Source organism: Lampris incognitus, chromosome 10 (assembly GCF_029633865.1).
Source record: "Lampris incognitus isolate fLamInc1 chromosome 10, fLamInc1.hap2, whole genome shotgun sequence".
NCBI classification, from domain to species: domain Eukaryota; kingdom Metazoa; phylum Chordata; class Actinopteri; order Lampriformes; family Lampridae; genus Lampris; species Lampris incognitus.
In genome coordinates, this window is record NC_079220.1 from 55,708,419 (window position 1) to 55,726,527 (window position 18,109).

Below are 18,109 nucleotides of genomic sequence, written 5' to 3' on the forward strand. Positions count from 1 at the left end.
TTATCCTGCTCTCAGGCTCGCGGGGATGCTGGAGCCTATCCCAGCAGTCATTCAAAGTACATAATATTGGCACTTTATGTCCTTGTTACCTGCCCCCTCTCACTTTTCAATACATAAACAGACAAATACTTTACATTTAAACTTCAGACAGACAGCTGACACTGTATTCAGAAGGTTCAGTTGTGTTCTCAAGGCACCTTGACTTGACACAGTGCTGCTAATGGACTCACATCATGGCTGAGATTCAGAGATACTTTCTTTAAGCCCTAGCCCAACCAGCTTACTGTCTCATTAAGCAGGTCTGGGAGCTGCTTTAGAGTTTCCCAATGTTCAGCTTGAGAAGTTTAACAGCTAAACAAGAAGTGGACTTACAATCAAGTCACCTTAAAAGACCAAAGCTTAAAGATTGGAAGCAGTCAGACCTTGTGAATGACTGTGAGGAATACCCCAGCAGTCCTCAGCAAGATGCTCCACACTGCTCTTGGGGAGACCCAGGTGGATTGCATCTAGGTAGTGCAGAAACCTGGAAGAAAACAAAATCTCCATTTTCACATGTGACATTTTAGGGAACATACCAAAACCGTAACTCTGTCCAGCAGGATTAACAACTCAGTTTGTTCGTGTTGCATGCAGGCATTAATCCCGCACAATCAATGCAACGTTGCTGTTGCACTTTACACATTTTTTTTTTTAATTATTATTATTTTCCCCATTTTTCTCCCCAATTGTACTTGGCCAATTACCCTACTCTTCACATCCGGCTTCCCACACGGAGACACGGCCAATTGTGTCTGTAGAGATGCCCGACCAAGCCAGAGGTAACGCGGGGATTCGAACCGCTGACCCCCGTGTTGGTAGGCAACAGAATAGACTGCTACGCTACCCGGGCAACACATTCACAATGTCTCTCCCCCACCCCCCTTTTCCCTCCCCAATTGTACCTGGCCAATTACCCCACTCTTCCGAGCCATCCCGGTCGCTGCTCCACCCACTCTGCCGATCCAGGGAGGGCTGCAGACTACCACATGCCTCCTCCGATACATGTGGCGTCGCCAGCTGCTTCTTTTCACCTGACAGTGAGGAGTTTCACCAGGGGGACGTAGCACATAGGATGATCACGCTATTCCCCTCAGTTCCCCCTCCCCCGAGCAGGCGCCCTGACCGACCAGAGGAGGCGCTAGTGCAGCGACCAGGACACATACCAACATCCGGCTTCCCACCCGCAGACACAGCCAATTGTGTCTGTAGAAACGCCTGACCAAGCCGGAAGCAACACGTGCAATGTCTTTTCTTTTAATTTTAGCTGCATATGGCCTTAACAAGACCACATAAAAGACCATCTCATTAAAACTCTTATGAGTCAGCCAGTGGTTGCCAAGGGAAGCATTTAACCACATCCTAACAACATAGCAACCAACTGTTTTCCCCATGCACAATAGCTGAAGTGCAGCATATTTATTTTGGTGTGCTCACCTTCGTTTGACCTTGCCCTGCTCCTTGAGTTGCTCCGATTTGCAGATGGTGCGTAGGGTTGGTAGGTAGTCCAGTGCTGCTGCCAGCCTGTTGCCCAGCATACCAAACACTCCTCTGGACAAAAGGTTTTCAATCACCTCTCTCCTCCTCTGGACCAGCCTAAAACACAGTGAGGACCAATACTGTAGATTAAAAGGACCCTTTCACAAACAGGCCGAAACAGCTTGAATGACCCCATTTCTACATTTATTGAAATCCATTCATGAGTTAAGCATATAATGCCTGAATTTAAGCACTCTGCAAAGTAATAAATGAACACTACCTCTATTAGAAGACTTACTTTGATGAATAGGGGTCATCCTGCGTGAATTTTAAACATTCTCTGTGTGGAGTCACAGGGAGGGTGAGCTCTGCTGCCGTCTCCTCACTCAGATCCCCTTCTAATACCTGGACTTTATCCCAAGCCTCTCCCACCTCTTCCTTGCACCTCTGGAAGCTCAGGGCTTCCACAGCTGCCTGAATTTCTGCTGCCCTCTCTCTCTCTGCCCAATTCCATCTGTCAAACTCCACCCTGGCCTCATCCAGCATACCATCTTTCACTTCTGCACAGACTGGGAAGTTGATTGTGCATGGGTGGGTGTTACGCCCCGGATGTAGGGAATGGAGAAGGGAGGAGTCCAGGTAGGACATATGGTCTAGGAAGTCAGCTACTGAGCCCAGACACTGGGAGACTGGGATGCTCTTGGCCCTCTGCTGAGGGGTCAGTGGAATCCTCTTCACCTTCACTGGAGCTGCAGATGCTGACGCCTTAACATCTTGCACATCAATTCCCTCCTTTCCACAAGAAGCACTTTGTGGCTTGCAGAGAGAGAGGAAGCCATCTTCTGAGTCAGAGTCAGATTGCAGGAGGTATTTGTCAGGTAAACAATTGCGCTTCTTGTTCTTCCTAATCCTGTTGGACACTTTGACTGGACTCTCATCATCTGAGCCCTCAGCCAGTTCTTCTGCCTGTGGTGCCGTGGCATGTGACAGCATGGAGTCGGGCTTTGAGGTGGTGGAGGGCAGATCTTTTGGACCAGTGCAAGAATGGTCTGACATTAAGGAGAGTGGTCTGTTGGTAAGGATGGTGAGTTGTGTGAGAGGTAGAGGTAGCAGGTTCTCCATGTTAGAGTAAAGTAGGTCCATTCCTCTGTGCCTGCTCTCTTTAAGTAGTTCCCAGCATCCCGTCTCCTGCACCGGAGACTATGGGCAAAACAGAAAATTATACACAATAAAGAACGTTATTAATCCTATTTATGTGGAAGCGTCCATAAAACCAATTAAAGATCACAAGACTTCACAATGAGGACATAATAAACCCACAAAGAGAGAATAAAAAAATCACAAGCTATGGATTAATGAAATGAAAGCTCTACAGAACATTCAGTTTGGCCCGTTTTAGCATTAGACTATCTCTAAAGCAAAGTTTTAATAACAATGAACATGCTGCTGTTCTCATTCATGAATTAACTTCAGTGGCCATTGAAAAGCTTACCCTAAGCAGCTCCTTTATGTCTTTCTCAGGTTCAATATTCAGCAGACCAAGCATGCTCTCAGTGCAGCCAGTGTCACAGGGAGGTAGAGTGGTCAGGATTGTCATTTCACACACAGAGTTGTCTGATGCCTCTGCAGGTGTCACTGGTTTCAACTCAATATCGGTGGCTTGGAAAAGGGATGGCAAGAAGCAAATAAGGTGATTTGTTTATTTCAACATGTATCTTGTCTTTCAAAAATCAGCAGCACAAAACAGTGAAAACCATCAACAGCTGTTTAGGGCCCACATTAACACTGACTTCAGTGTCAAGGTCTTGTGCTACAGATGCGACAACCACAAGTGTTTGTGCAAGGTCTTCAGGGTCTACTCACCACAGCTTCATCTACCCTTGCTTTAGCTTTATGTATCACTATAAACAAGCTGAAATGGGCTTATTGGTAAGCTGAACAGAGGGCAGATATAAGTAAGGAACTCATCTTTAAATATTAAACTTATTTTCAATATAAAATCCTATTCTTTCAGTTATTTATCTGGCAAAAATGGAAAAGTCTAAAATCATTTAATTTCTTGTGACTTGTAAGCACATTTGATACACACATCAAATAAGTTTGAAAAAGAACAGCTCAAAAATGCATTTGAATCTACAAGACTTTTGCAGTCCAGTCAAGCCCTTAGTCAGCATTTTTATAACAAGACTATAAATATATCAGACCGAAACTATCTACCATACACATTATTCAAACACCCCCTGTGGTCATTCCCATCTCCTTACCGCTGTTCTTCAACTGTGTCAATGGCTTGACTGTCTGGCGCCCCCCACTGCTACGAGTCCAGAACTGCAACTGTAGCAGGCTCTGCCTGACGTCACAGTGGTTGAAGCTAAGCATGGAACTGATTTCTTGGGGGTCAATCCTCAGGTCCTCAGCAAGACACAATAGCTGCAGATAGCTGCCTATATTCAACTGAATCAGGTGCATATGGAGAGATTAATTAATCAACAATACCACACACAAGAGTTTTCACCAAGTAACATCACTCACTTGACTAGTAAAGCATGAGTCACTCCTTCATAAGGCACTCCAAAGACACTAAACTGTTGAACTTGATCACTAACTTTTTTTACATTTATATTCAGAAATGCCCTACTCACCAGTGGGGGAGTTTTGAAAAGGATCTCTTCAAAGTTGCCATCAAACATGGTGCTGAAAGCTGGATCTAAAAAATTTGCAACGTTTGATTAAATTTCAGACGGAGGATATACAATGCAAACATACATCGTTACATTGACAGTAAATTTCACCCTTTCTACTGACCACTGGTGGTGAGAATAACTGGTCTCTTGGTGGTGGTCATAAAAGTCTTGATGGCTGCCAGGAACCCCCAGTCATCATCAAAAATTACATCTACTTCTTCAAACAGGATGAGTGAGGTGGCCCCCTTCTTGCCCTGCTCTTCACTGAGAGTGTCATTGGAGTAGATATTTGCTGGTGGGCTTTTCGTTGCAAGCTCTTTAGACTCACTGGTAACCTTGGGCTCCTTTGTTGTTTTCATGACAGCTTAAAGAAGAGAAGTGGAAAATTTGCCATTAACAGCCATATGTTACACTATTAGGTACACTATTAAACTACATGTATGTGGATTCATCAGCACGGACACTAGATTTAAAACAAACAAAAAAAGTGATAAGCCAGATTTTAAAAATATTTCACCTGACTGTTGTGTTTTATCACTGTCAGCAGGTTCCTTGTTGGCGGGCTGTCCCACTTTGAAGAAGTTAGCCAAAGAAGTGGGGGCCAGGCTACCTTTCTTAATACCTTTTGGGGACTGGGGATGTCTCCTTGGAGAAGAGAAGATCCTGTGAGGAGAGTTTCCCTTCCCTGGAGTTTAAAGGAAGGAATAAACAAATAAATAAATAAAGGTCCACTTATTCCTTTTGATCATGTCATCTTTCTATCCCTATCCAACCACAACCACAATCACTCATTAAAGACACTACTGTGCATATAAGAGTTTTGTTCTTACTGGGAGAGGATCCAGGCCTGGTGGTGCAGGTACTGCTACTGTAGCTGTTGAAATATGAGGGTTTGTGGGCATTGACCCCCTGGATGTCCACCTGGTGGGATTGGGTGGCTTCTTTCAGCTGGGACAAGATCAACCGGCCACTCCGCTGGGACGAGGCATTCACTTCAAACACCTGGGGCGGGGAGGAAAAGGAAGACAAGAGGTTTTAGATTCTTATTAGTTGGGTCAGATAAAAGCAGCAAACCAATTTGTCCCCTTGGTTCAGGTTTTGGGATTGACAGTGTTGTAGAACTTGTGTACCTTGAACCCCAGCTCCTGGGCACAGGCATAGACAGCAGCAGTCTTACCCACTCCAGTGGGTCCTGTGATAAGCAGCGTATTACACAACACATCCTCTCCATCCTGAAAATCCTCCTCTCCCAACTCCCAGTCAGAGTCTAGACACAGAGAACATGCACTTAAACGGTCAGCGCAGAAATTCTTCATACCAATGGAACTGAGGACAGGTTACTGACTTTTCTCATGAAAAGGCTGCGAGTAATCCTCTCTCAACACTTACCTCCTTCCTCCCGTTTCTTCTCCTTCTGTCTTCTTCTCTCTTCTCGGTCAGCACGAAGTTTCCATTCCTTTAACCAACTATAAAAATGAACACATCAGACATATTCACCGTTTCTTTTTTTAGCCGACTTGCACACTTTTTTTTTTTTTACTTTGGGAGGAAACCTTTAATGGCCCAGGATCTTTTCCAACCAGCTCCACAACTCAAAATTTACTGTTATAGTTTTAAATGTCCTGGGTCCAAGAGCAAACCTGCATTTCACAAATTTGGGTCCTGTGCTGAAAAATTAAAAATGTGTAAAAATTTCAAATTGATGTAAAAATTCTATCACAGGCTATTTTTACCCATCATATTTACTTGCATATTAACCAATTTTTTTGCATCGCATTTGTGTATGTGTGAACTACAATGCTTAATAAAATTTTACAACAGGCCTTACTAGGGCTGTACTTCACAAAAATTTTAAGTTATGTAACTATGAAAAAAAAGGCTATTTTATTCACACTGGACTCTTATGCAGGTCAGCAACATTTGAATAGACTTCTTTTTTTTTATTTTTTTTTTATTTCTGATTTTTCCCTTTTTTCTCCCAATTTAGTGGCCAATTGATCCCTATTTTAATTCAAACACCCACCCTCGTATTGCATGCGTTCGCCAACTGCATCTCTCCGGCCGGCAGTCTCGAAGGAAAGCGCCTCCCCACTTTCGTGACAAGGCGAATCCAAGCCGAACCACTGTTTTTCCGACACACACAGAGACGCATTCACATGACGAACACAAGCCGACTCCGCCCCCCTCCCGAAGACAGCGTTGCCAATGATTGCTGCTTCATCGAGTCCGGCCATAGTCGGATCTGACGAGACCGGGGCGCGAACCCCAGTCCCCAGTGGGCAACTGCATCGACACCAAGCCGATGCTTAGACCGCTACGCCACCGCGGACCCTATTTGAATAGACTTCTTAAAACTCTAGGAGCCTAACTTACAGACAGCAGGATAACTATCTCTCATGTAGATTACATTTTGATAATTCTATAGCAGAGCAGCGATATTCGCTTCTCATATGGATAAACTCTGCTGTGTGATATTGGTTTTGCTCCAATATATCCACACTGTAACTGACAGGAACTAAGTCCGTTTTTTCAAAAAGCCAACAAAGCCGACTCCTTATGTTGAGTCCATTAAAATGACAGATGCCATTTTGAATTATCCCTCAATGCTTTTAAAATGTGATAAGTGACAGAAAATTCTCACTTAACACAATCCCTGGCCATAGTACAGTGGATATAAAAAAAAGTCTACACACTGCTGTTAAAATGGCAGGTTTCAGTGATGGGGAAAAAAAAAAAATTAAACCAAGATAAATCATGTCAGAACCTTTTACAACATTAATATGAAATTTCAACCTATAAAACTCAAGTGAACAACAAACTGAGACCTTTAAGGGGAAAATACATTTTAAAAAATTACAATAACTTGGCTGCATACTTGTGCACACCCCTAAACTAATACTTTGTTGAAGCACAGCTTGACCTGGCAATGTTTTCCCACTCCTCCTTGCAAAAACAGGAGGTTTACGGACGTGGTGAGGGAAAACATGCAGGTGGTTGGTGTGACAGAGGAAGATGCAGAGGACGGGAAGAAATGGAAACAGATGATCCACACTGTGGCGACCCCAAACAGGAGCAGCCGAAAGAAGAACACTACAATACACACACACACACACACACACACACACACACACACACACACACACACACACACACACACACACACACACACACACACACACACACCTCTTGCACAATGGCAAGTGGAAGCACTATTAGCCATGTTACACCATCAGGGAATACCATTGCCATGAAGGGGTGTATCTGGTCTACAACTTTGTTTAGGTAGGTGGCACATGTCAAATTGACGTCCACATGAACGGCCGGATCCAGGGTTTCCCAGCAGATCATTGCCCAGAGCATCACCCTCCCTCCACCGGCTGTTGTCTTCCCACAGTGCATCCTGGTGGCACCATTTCCCCAGGTAAACAGTGCACATGTACGTATATCGATGTCATCTAAAAGAAAATGGGACTCACTGGACTAGGCGACCTTCTCCCATTGCTCCAAACTCCAGTTCTGATGCTCGCGTGCCTATTGTAAACGCTTTCGACAGTGGACAGGGGTCATCATGTGCACTCTGACTGGTCTGCAGCCCCACACGCATCAGGGCACAACGCACTTTGTGTTGTGACACATTCCTCCTGTAACCATCATTAAAACTTTCTGTGACTTGTGCCACAGAAGACCTTCTGTCAGTTCGGACCAGACAGGATAGCCTTCGTTGCCCTTGCGCATTGTTGAGCCTCGGGCGCCCAACACCCTTTTGCTGGTTTGTCCCTTCTCGGACCACTGTCGGTAGGTACTCACCACTGCTGACCGGGAGCACCTCACAAGCCTTGCCATTTCAGAGATGCTCTGACTCAGTTGTTTGGCCATAACAATTTGGCTCTTGTCAAAGTAGCTCTGGTCTTTACTCCTGCCCATTTCTCCTGCATCCTACACGGTGACTACGAGAACTGATTGTTCGCTTATTATCTAATCTACACAGACCTTGACATATGTCCTTGTTTGGAGATGATCAACGTTATTCAGTTCACCTGTGAGTGGTCATGTTTTGGCTCATCAGTGTATATCCACTGTATATAACCATTATAGCGCCTATAGATTTTTCTGAGGCACAAAGACAGCAGACAATTTTTTTACCTGTGCAGCCTCAGGACCGAGGCGGTGTTGCCTATGATGTCACTCGAGTGCTGAGGCCGATACTTCTCTGTCCACAACACATCCTCCTTCACCATGTCTGAGAATAAAACACACAAGCCAAGATTCCATAAAGCTATAGCTTCAGTACCTGTTGTCAATGGAAGAAAAATATGCTGCCAACTTTCTACATGTTCTATGTGGTGTGCTGTAACTGATTCCAACGCTATGTAGCAATGACGCCTGATTTATGCTTAAATGTCTGTCTGCGAGTGTGTGCATTGCGTTAATGATGACATTTGTACAGGTGTTTCTTTACATACTTGAAAGTAGCGCTTGCATGTGCCTTAGAGAGCAGTGTTGCATTTACAGAAACAAAATCAAACAGGAATTTCCAAGAAAATCTGGAAATGTAAACAAGTGAAATTAACAACCCCCCTCAAAAAATATAATTGAAAAAAAACTGTAAATAAAAGCATAGAAACACTGTTTTGTGTGTAATTTGTTTTGTTCAGCATTGTGCTGCCCTTCATTCTATCCTATAGCGTGTCTGTCTGTATTTTGACCCCCTTGTCCACGTTTAAGTTCTTGTTTATGTCATACTACCTTGCCATATTATGTCCTTGCCAGGTTTACCAAACAGCGCAGGCACAAGGCATGGGCCCACAGATACAGGTCACACACTGTTGAGAGTTTGGAGCCTAGCTACAGAATACCACCCTTGGAGCTGGCAGGGTGTCAAGCTTACGCCCACTTCAGTAGGGCAGTGGCTTTCTGTCAATGGGATTGCAGTGGGGCCCTCTGGTTATCTCCCAATGCACTACACCATTCTGATCCCCTCTAAGATAACTAAACCGACAGTGTGCTAGTAAGTTTGTTTAAGTAGTAAGAATTGGCCTCAAACCTCCTCTCTCCATGTTTCTTTCCAGAGGAGAGTCATCAATCACAATCACAGAGTTGTCTTGGGAGGGGAGATGAGTGGTTTCTACTGATGCGTTGGCCTTCTCCTTCTCTTCTAGTTTGCGTCTTGTGGCACGGCTCATACGACCCACCTTCTTAACGGGCTCAGGCGTTAAGTTGTTCTCTTCTGACTGGTTGGACCTCTGTCTTTTAGCCACCTTTCTTGGCGTTTCCCCTTCATCCATCCTCTTTCTCTTTCCCCCCACTGTTTCGGCTGATGCTGGGGTGCCCCTGGCTCTGGTCACAGTCTCTGCTTCTAAACATCGTGCAAATAGAGGTTGAAAAAGATGGTGAAAAGCATGCAATACAATGAATGAGTAACTGCATAATGTTGACCGTTGTGACTGTATCTGTCAAAGTATGATCTGATACATCTATGCAGGTATCTAAATATCTGTATACAAATATATCAGCTACAATGATTTATGGCAAATTTCCAATCCATAATTTTTGATTTATCAGTTTCTCACCAAAGTATTTTTTGGAAACACAGGTCAGCCAGCTAACATGGTAGGCCTGGAGTAAGCACAGGTGGACTATCTTGCTTGGGAATACTTTGAAAGTTATGGGCAAACAGTGGAATTATACCTGGTTCCTCTTGGGAACCAGGTTTGTCCATCCAGTCCATCCTGCAAATGGTCTAGCTCCATGAGTGATCTCCATTTTTGTTAGTCTATGCTAAACTGATATTATATGATGAAAATGAAAGCCACTTTATGATGACGGTATTCTTGCTTAAAAAAGGTAAACAAATATTGGGAGAAAAAAAATCACTTAACACTTAAAATGAGTGATGACGGCAGTCAAAGCATGGATGCAAATACAATGCTGTTGACTGAAATGTTGCAAAGCAATAAATCCAAAATTTAAATCACAAGTTGTTTCAATGGTCTCGTATCTCCATTGCCAGTCTGACCTGAGGCAGTGCACTGTTGAAGGTGCTCGGCTCGTTTCTTCAAGAAGAGATTTAGAAACTTCCGGGCAGGGAAGGAAGGGTTGGTGGCAATGACCTCCTCCAGGAGGAGCTCACGGACACATTCAGAGAGCTCTTTCCTCCAGCCAGACCCCTGAGAAGGGACATATTCCAATAACAAATACTGCTAGCCTTCCAATTAGCTACTAAGGATATTCACTTGTACAAGCATTTCAACCTACCCTTTCACAAATGGCTTTGGGGGCGGACTCTGTCTTACAACCAAAGGAGCCATTGAGAGATGGAAGTGGGCTAGGTGCTACACACCAAGACTCCTTCAGACAGCGGAGGAAGGACGATTCAGGCCAGGGTAAATTCCTAAGAGGGCAGTCTTTTTAAGAACACACCACACCAATAAATATCAAACGTACAGATTCACAGCAAGATAATTAAACAGTTCTCCATAGTTACAAATCAAAAATATATGTACATATCTAAACCTCCTGTGATGCCGATAAAAACATATAGACAACCAAGGTTTTCTGTGGAGTTTTTCAATAGAATCAAGGGTCTAAGAATAGGGGGTATTGTACATTATAATCTTTTCTATTTACATGTTGTAAGAATGAGAATTTAATCCAATTTTAGAACCCTCTGGGGCACAACTGTGATTTTGGGCTATACAACTACATTTGACTTGACAACCATGCGTACAGCTTGCTGAGTGAATCGCTTACTGTGTGGCATTTGCTCCACATGTACAACAGGTTGGAAAGAAGAACAAGAGAGAAAATAAGCATCCCAAGTGGCAGCAGTTTTAGCTATGTGCTTCTTGAAGGACTCGGGCAGGCCGCTCTTGAGGAACTGTCTTCGTGCTCTGAACTGCTCATCATCCTGAGAGTTCTCTGAACAGTCTTGGCTGCTGTCATCACAGATTGATACAGCTATAGCTGTCCTCTGAGCTTTTTTATCCTGGAATATGGCTGCCACTTTGGAAGCTAATGGAAAAATAACAGCAGAGTTGGTCTCGTTCTTGTGGAAATTAAAATCAAACGGTACCTTGAAGTGCCAACTAGAGGAAGAAGATACCTTGGGGAGTCTTTGTCTCCTTGCTGACAGGTGCAGCTTTCCCAAGGACATCATTCAGACTGCGTAATGATTTCTGGGATTTTCTCCTTAATGATGCTTTTGGAGGAGAGGCACTCTGGTCATCATCATCATCCGAGATTGACACCACCGTAGCCGTTGTCTGAGCTTTTTTATCCTGGAATATGGCTGCCACTTTGGAAGCCGATGGAAAATAACAGCACAGTTGGTCTCGGTCTTGTGGAAACTAAAATCAAATGTTACCTTGAAGTGTCAACTAGAGGAAGAAGGTACCTTGGGGAGTCTTTGTCTCTTTGCTGACAGGTGCAGCTTTCCCAAGGACATCATTCAGACTGCGTAATGATTTCTGGGATTTTCTCCTTAATGATACTTTTGGAGGAGAGGCACTCTGGTCATCATCATCATCATCCGAGATTGACACCACCGTAGCCGTTCTCTGAGCTTTTTTATCCTGGAATATGGCTGCCACTTTCGACGCTGATGGAAAAAAACAGCACAGTAGATCTCGGTCTTGTGGAAATTAAAATCAAATGCTACCTTGAAGTGTCAACTAGAGGAAGAAGGTACCTTGGGGAGTCTTTATCTCCTTGCTGACAGGTGCAGCTTTCCCGAGGACATCATTTAGACTGCGTAATGATTTCTGGGATTTTCCCTTTAATGATACTTTCTGAGGAGAGGCACTCTGGTCATCTTCCAGGCAAATCAATGAATCCTGACAAAACAAAACAAAACATGTATTTAGCTTAACAAAAGAAAAAAAGCGAGACTTGCGAATTGCAAATAAACAATAAGGGGTAGAGAATAACTGAAAAGGTAGAGAACAAATTGAGTTTTAATTTTTGTGTGATTCCATTTACAACATGATATTAGGTTACAAATGTTTTGCAGTTTGCAATGATTACCTGGATAAAAAAAAAATCCTCAATGAGCAGAACCAAACTCCACCATAATGTCTGACTAAAATATTCAAGTGCATGCATTCAATTTTTACGCTATGAGTCTTTTGTTGTTAAACAGAGCACTTGTCCTTCTTCCTTCAATTCTGATTGTAAGAGAATGGCAATGGAGATGGTGGGGAGGATACACATGAGAAAACGCTCTGGTGGGATTCATTCCAGAGACAGTAGGGGCACCTGTGTTTTTGTTTAACTGTACCTCATCCTCACAGTAGTTAACAGTGGAAAAGGTCTGAGAGCGCAAGGACCGACGCATGGTGGTCTTATCAAAAACAACCGTTTTCTTGCTCTGCTGGATCGCTTTGGCTTTCTCCACCAGTTTCTTGGCTTGCTTCCTTGTCTTGGAGGCACCTGATGCCTAAAAAATAATACATATATATATTAGCCTTATCTCATATTGATTTTTCCTTGCCCAAGTTATTAATGCATGCACAGGACAAAGCGAGTTAGTAGATTTATTTTTACCTTTGTAGCCAAAGCACTGAATATTTCAAAATCCGTTCCTCCATCAGATGTTGACATATTTCGATGGACTCTGGTAATTTTCATCCTCAAAGAAAAATAACACATTTATTTTTATGTTGGCATTAGGGCTGAGCAACATTAGGCGAGTTTCCATTACCTGCTTAATGCGCAATTTGAAATTGCGAACTAAAAAAATGAATAATGGATACGTGAATTTCAAAAAATCAAATATCGCAAAAACATTTATAAGCTCGCACAAGGTGGTTTTTCAGATGATTCGACAAAGCAATATTTCATAAAATTGAAATGGAAAATTTTTTTACATTTAAATCAAGATAGCCACGCCTAAATGGACCTACTGTTTATTTTTTATTATTATTTATTTTTGTTGTTGTTTTATTATCTATTGTTTTACTGAGCCTATTGTTACAACAACCAATTATTCCAAAACCCCAATAGTCTGAAAAATGTCCCATTGGACTGAAAGCCCATTTGTCTGACAGCCCATTACCCCGAAAACAAAAGCCCACTACTCCAAAGGTCCTTTGTTTTGAAAATACACTCTTCTTGGAGTTTTTTTTTTTTTGCCCTTAATAGCTTCGTGTATTTTGAGGTGCAAACGCGAAGATACCGTTCAGTACTAAATCCCGTGAATAAGAGACTTAACGTTAAAAGCACTTGTGAGAATGTCCTCTCTACTTCACCAGAAATATCAACTTTCCTGTATTTATCTCCAGCCAGTGAGGATCAATGATTTGCAATGGAGAGTTTGTATTTTCGGAGCAACAGGCCTTCGGAGCAGTGGGCTTTTGTTTTCAGGATAACGGACTGTCGGACAAATGGGCTTTCGGTCCAGTGGGACATTTTTCTGACAATTGGGGTTTCAATGGGCTGTCAGATATGGCATGGCACCTTATAAAGAGCAATGGCTATGTGCTTCTGGGTTGGAACTGGCTCCCTCAGACATGGTACGCAGGTGCCATGAGGGGTCCTATTGCGTTGGATAACTCATTAAATGTTAAGCGGGTCATTCTGAAGTTTTGGTCCACAGGACCCCTGTAAAACCAATGCAGACAATGACCTCCCAGAAATCCCTGATAACACTACCATGACCATTGCTGTGCATAAAATCAAAATCACCGTACCGACACTTATCGGGTCTTGGAGATTGGTCGCCATATCGCGAGGAGAAAACTCAGCTTTAATCGCATTACATCACTCAATGGAAAAACACACCATTGAGTATTTGTGTTTTGTCGACTTAAAAAAAAAAACACTTCTATTTTGCACAAAACTGCAATGGAAACACAACTATAGACAAAATCAAATATCAAAATGTTTTTACATGAAAATATTTCGATATAGATAATGCGATAATGTTTTGGAGATGACTACTGGTGCTTACATAAGATATTCACACACAAGATTTAGAGAAATTATCATTAGTAAATTTGATATGGTGACCAAGCAAGTAAAGGCATTCATTGGTCACTGAACTGAACCAAAACAGTCTACATTCAAAGTTCAGAATAGGTAAAACAAGGTAATGACAACATTTAAGTTATATCACAATATTGTCTTTATGCATGCTCAATAAAATCACAGAAAGTTGAATCAGTTTATCTGGACACAAGGTTTATTGACAGAAACATTTCATCACTCATCTAAGTAACCTCTTCAGTCTCAACTGACTGCAGGTGTCCCCACCTTTATAAACAATACAGTGGCATAATGACCAAAAACAACGATCGGTTTCATATGCAAATTACCGTACCGTGATCATTAACTAGAGTTACAATGGCCATCTGTACTATTCACAGAGGACAGGAATGTTTGCAATCACAGCATTGCAAGATGGCGAGATGTACTCTTACCCCGCCCAGTTCAGGGATGGTCGTTCCCTCTTCACATAGATGGCCTCTTTTGACTCCCCGTTCAAACCAGCGTTCCTCCCTATCAAGGATGTGCACATCCTCATCCTTGAAAGAGTTGCCACTGGCCTGTAACCTTAATTAATGGTCACTGTATTTTGCATATGAAACTGGTCGTTCTTTTCAGTCATTATGCCACTGTGCTGTTTATAAGAGTTGGGGATACCTGCAGTCAGTTCCCAGTTGAGACTGAAGTCACTTAGATGAGTGATAAAATGTTTCTCTCAAACGTTGTGTCCAGATGAACTGATTCAACTTTCTGTGATCACAATATTACAATAACCAAAATCCCAAACAATATCAAGTCTCATATCATGATATCATTATGTGGGTATATTACCCAGCTCCAGCTGGCAACCAAAGCAACATACAAAGGACATGTGCAAAAGATACTAAAAACAGGTTAATGCCATAATAACAAAATAATTAGAACATGCATGTGTCACCTGATTGGGCTTCCTTTCTTGTCAGCTGGAGAGACCAACTCTGCCTTGAACATGCAGCGTCTAGATTTGTGCATCTTTGGGGTGGACATCTGAACAGGGCTGCTCCGGAGCAACGCAGTTTCCTTTGACTTTTTTTGACCTCTAGTTTTGAGGACAGGTGTGGGTGCCATGACCTCAGGAGCTTGCCTGATGGCAGTCTCTCTTCTGGACCTCCTCACAGTTGTGGTGGAGGTAACTGAGGTAGTTGTTGGCTCCTCGGTTTTGACATCAGCCTCTGCATTCAAGCAAGTAGGCTCTTCTTGAGCAGTCAAGTCGACTTCCGCATCTACTCCTGTATGGGCCTTCTTCTTTCCCTTTCTTGATGGTTTCCTTTTAGCAACCTTCTTTTCTGAGACACCAGCACCTAGTTGCTCCGCTGCAACTACAGCATCCTCCTCAGCTGTCTTGTCCTTGCAATCTGAGGTCTGTTCTGCATCTGCAGGCTGCTTCTGCTTGCTCTGGCCCTTACCAGGCTTGGTTTTGGCCCCATCAAGGCTAGGCTGTTTAAAGGCAGCAATGAATTGCTTCCTCTCTGACTGACTACATTTAGGTGTGGATTCACTCTCAACCACAGCTAGTTCCAGATCTTCCTCTTGGAGAACCACGTTTGATTTTCTTTTGGGTGTTGTAGAGACAGGTTGGCGCTCCTGTCTAACCTGTGAGTGGGGAGGCAAGGCCACCTCTACAGAGCTGTCCGCCCCCTTTTTCTTGAAGATGGAAGCTATTTTTCCCAGAGCCTTATCTGCTTTTTGCTTGGGAGAGACTGTATGCACCTCTGCCTGGATAGTTAGGGTTTGGGGTGACAATTGGGGGGGACATAGCTCCCCAGAATGTAGTTTTTCATCAGCTTTTGGAAATTTCAATTGGTCAGTCTCCATTCCCTCTGTCACCATAATAACATCACTCACCCCCTCCTCTCCCTTGTCCCCGCTATTCTCTTCTTTACCTTCCACCTCCTTCTGACTCTGCAAAAAATCCTCAAAGGAGATGGTAATTATGTTTGACTGAGAACCCTTGTCCCTGCTTACTTCCATGTGAACATCACACAATGACTGCTCTGCCTCTTTCACCTCTAATTCTGACTGTTTTGCTTCTTGTGGCTGCTTCTTCCTGGCATTTCTCACAGCAGCTTTGGCCCTTTTACAACTAATTTCCGGTCTACCTTTAACAATGCTCTCACTTTTCAAGTTCTCTTCATGGAGCTCTTTTTGGGTCTGCTCAACACTAACTACCCCAGTGTTTTTCCCCTTTGAAACACTGTCCTCCACACAAGTGTCAACACTGAACTGTGCCAGGAGAGCTGCTGTATCACTACCCATGATGCCATAGCTTCTGATCGACAGCTCTGCTGAATCGCTACCATCATCTGGTTCATCCACAACCTGGCAGTTGCCCTCCTCTGAGGAGCTGACAGACTCAGGTTTCAGAAGCCTCCTTGCAATTTTGCTAGGCCGTCTTCGTTTCTGGGAGATTTTGCTAGACTGTTTTAAAACTACCTCTTGGGTGGGGGGTTTCTCTGTATCTTGAGACTTCTGAAAGTTCTCCACAGACTCCTCTGGTGTGCTGGCCTTCTCCTGGGACGGTGGACCTTTCCGCCTGAAGTAGTCCATGATGTTGCTGGAACGAGGTGGAGAGAAAGGCTTCTCCACAGGTTTGGATATTGGGTAGAAGTAGTTTGTGATCGTCTTGACAACGGGACTGTCGCCATCTTTCCGTGATTTCTTACAAGGCTGCAAGAGCAGGGGCAGGGATGATCAAACACCAAGAAGCATATGAACATATGGAACCAAAATTCATTGACCTCATAAAAGCAGATGTATGCGAAACAAATTTTAATCACAGCGTGTAAAATCACCTGAGTCTCAAAGTCCTCAATGGCAGATGCCATAGCCACAACGCCAGCCATAATTTTTGACAAACCTAGTGGAAAACAAGGTGTTAAAACTGTGGAGGCGTAGAACAGTTGTCAAAACCTCAGCGAACCACCAGACAGCGGTTAATAACGTGACACTGATACTGTAAGCGTACTAATACCTGCCGGCGAGAGAATAAATCAGCCCAACTGCAATTTATCACAAGCTGGGTGACAATATCAGGAATATCACTTTGTAGTGGTTATGGGGCTACATAACTCCCCTTATTGAGCTGGTAGGAACGTTAGTTTACAGCCGCCGTTTCCTCGGTTCCGGTTTACGGTGACACTTCCGCTGCGCGGGTTTTGTTGTTGTTGTAATGGTGGAAGGAATAAATGGGGCACGTTGTGCAGCCAAAAGAGAAAGTTGTCACGACTCCTGCTTGAGCTCCTCTACAACTTCATATTAACCGTGGCCCCCTGCAAAACCTTGTTGGGGGCGGGGGGGAGAGAGAAGCCTTGAAGGGGGGACACGGAGACGAGCGACGTCAATAAATGACGGCAAATAGACAACATGTCGTCTGCGTGCCAGGCAGGCCCGAGAGACGACCAAAAAAACAAAGACAACTTACCGAGCTTGGGTGCTGCAACTTCCCCAAAACACCGCCCCCCCCCCAGTCTCGCTGCTCTCTTATTCCCGTCCCCGCACGTATGGCAGAACAGTGGAAATGCTCATCGTGTAAGGGTGACAGTAGCTCAGCCTGCCGTTAAATAAACGTCCAACGTCAACTCGGTCGGGTTAGACCTCCAGGCAGCAGGCTGGCTCGGAGTTCACTCTCGACTCCGTGTAAACTGACGTGTCGCGCAAAAAAAGGTCACACTCACATATTCCCGATTGCTCCGCTAGCCGAGGTACGCCGTACGTTGCGCACCTTATCCCACCTCGCAAAAACCGCGCCAGGGCAGTCAAAGCGCGCCAAATATACGTAACCTTTGACTTCGCAAAACCCACCAATCACAAGCGAGGGAGCGGCGCCGCGTCGTTATTTTGCTTCCCTTTGCGCATGACCAAAAAAAAAATGGCTTCCCCCCCCCCAAAAA

General features: G+C 43.9%; 1 protein-coding gene across 1 annotated transcript; it reads right to left on the minus strand.

The window, feature by feature from the left end:
- Positions 1–386: 386 nt before the first annotated feature.
- On the minus strand, positions 387–17,352 carry atad5a (ATPase family AAA domain containing 5a). The gene is made up of 22 exons (XM_056288473.1): positions 17,191–17,352; positions 17,012–17,076; positions 15,118–16,886; positions 15,012–15,021; positions 12,475–12,633; positions 11,915–12,031; positions 10,950–11,238; positions 10,455–10,603; positions 10,216–10,366; positions 9,244–9,555; positions 8,343–8,439; positions 5,583–5,665; positions 5,330–5,466; positions 5,030–5,201; positions 4,717–4,884; positions 4,321–4,563; positions 4,158–4,222; positions 3,753–3,969; positions 3,008–3,174; positions 1,814–2,715; positions 1,474–1,632; positions 387–523 (listed from the first exon to the last, which is right to left on the minus strand). The coding sequence occupies exons 2-22, from the start codon at positions 17,060–17,062 to the stop codon at positions 400–402; spliced, it is 5,541 nt and encodes a 1,846-aa protein (XP_056144448.1). The 5' UTR covers positions 17,063–17,076; positions 17,191–17,352; the 3' UTR covers positions 387–399.
- Between the last annotated feature and the right edge of the window lie 757 nt (positions 17,353–18,109).

What these genes read in the sequence shown, in the direction of transcription:
- atad5a (XM_056288473.1), bottom strand. Translation starts at nt 17,062, where the DNA reads ATGGCTGGCGTTGTGGCTATGGCATCTGCCATTGAGGACTTTGAGACT. An exon ending in TGTGGAGCAAATGCCACACA is followed by an intron (nt 10,604 to 10,949) that starts GTAAGCGATTCA and finishes GTTCTTAAAAAG; the next exon opens with ACTGCCCTCTTAGGAATTTA. An exon ending in CCAAAGCCATTTGTGAAAGG is followed by an intron (nt 10,367 to 10,454) that starts GTAGGTTGAAAT and finishes GTCCCTTCTCAG; the next exon opens with GGGTCTGGCTGGAGGAAAGA.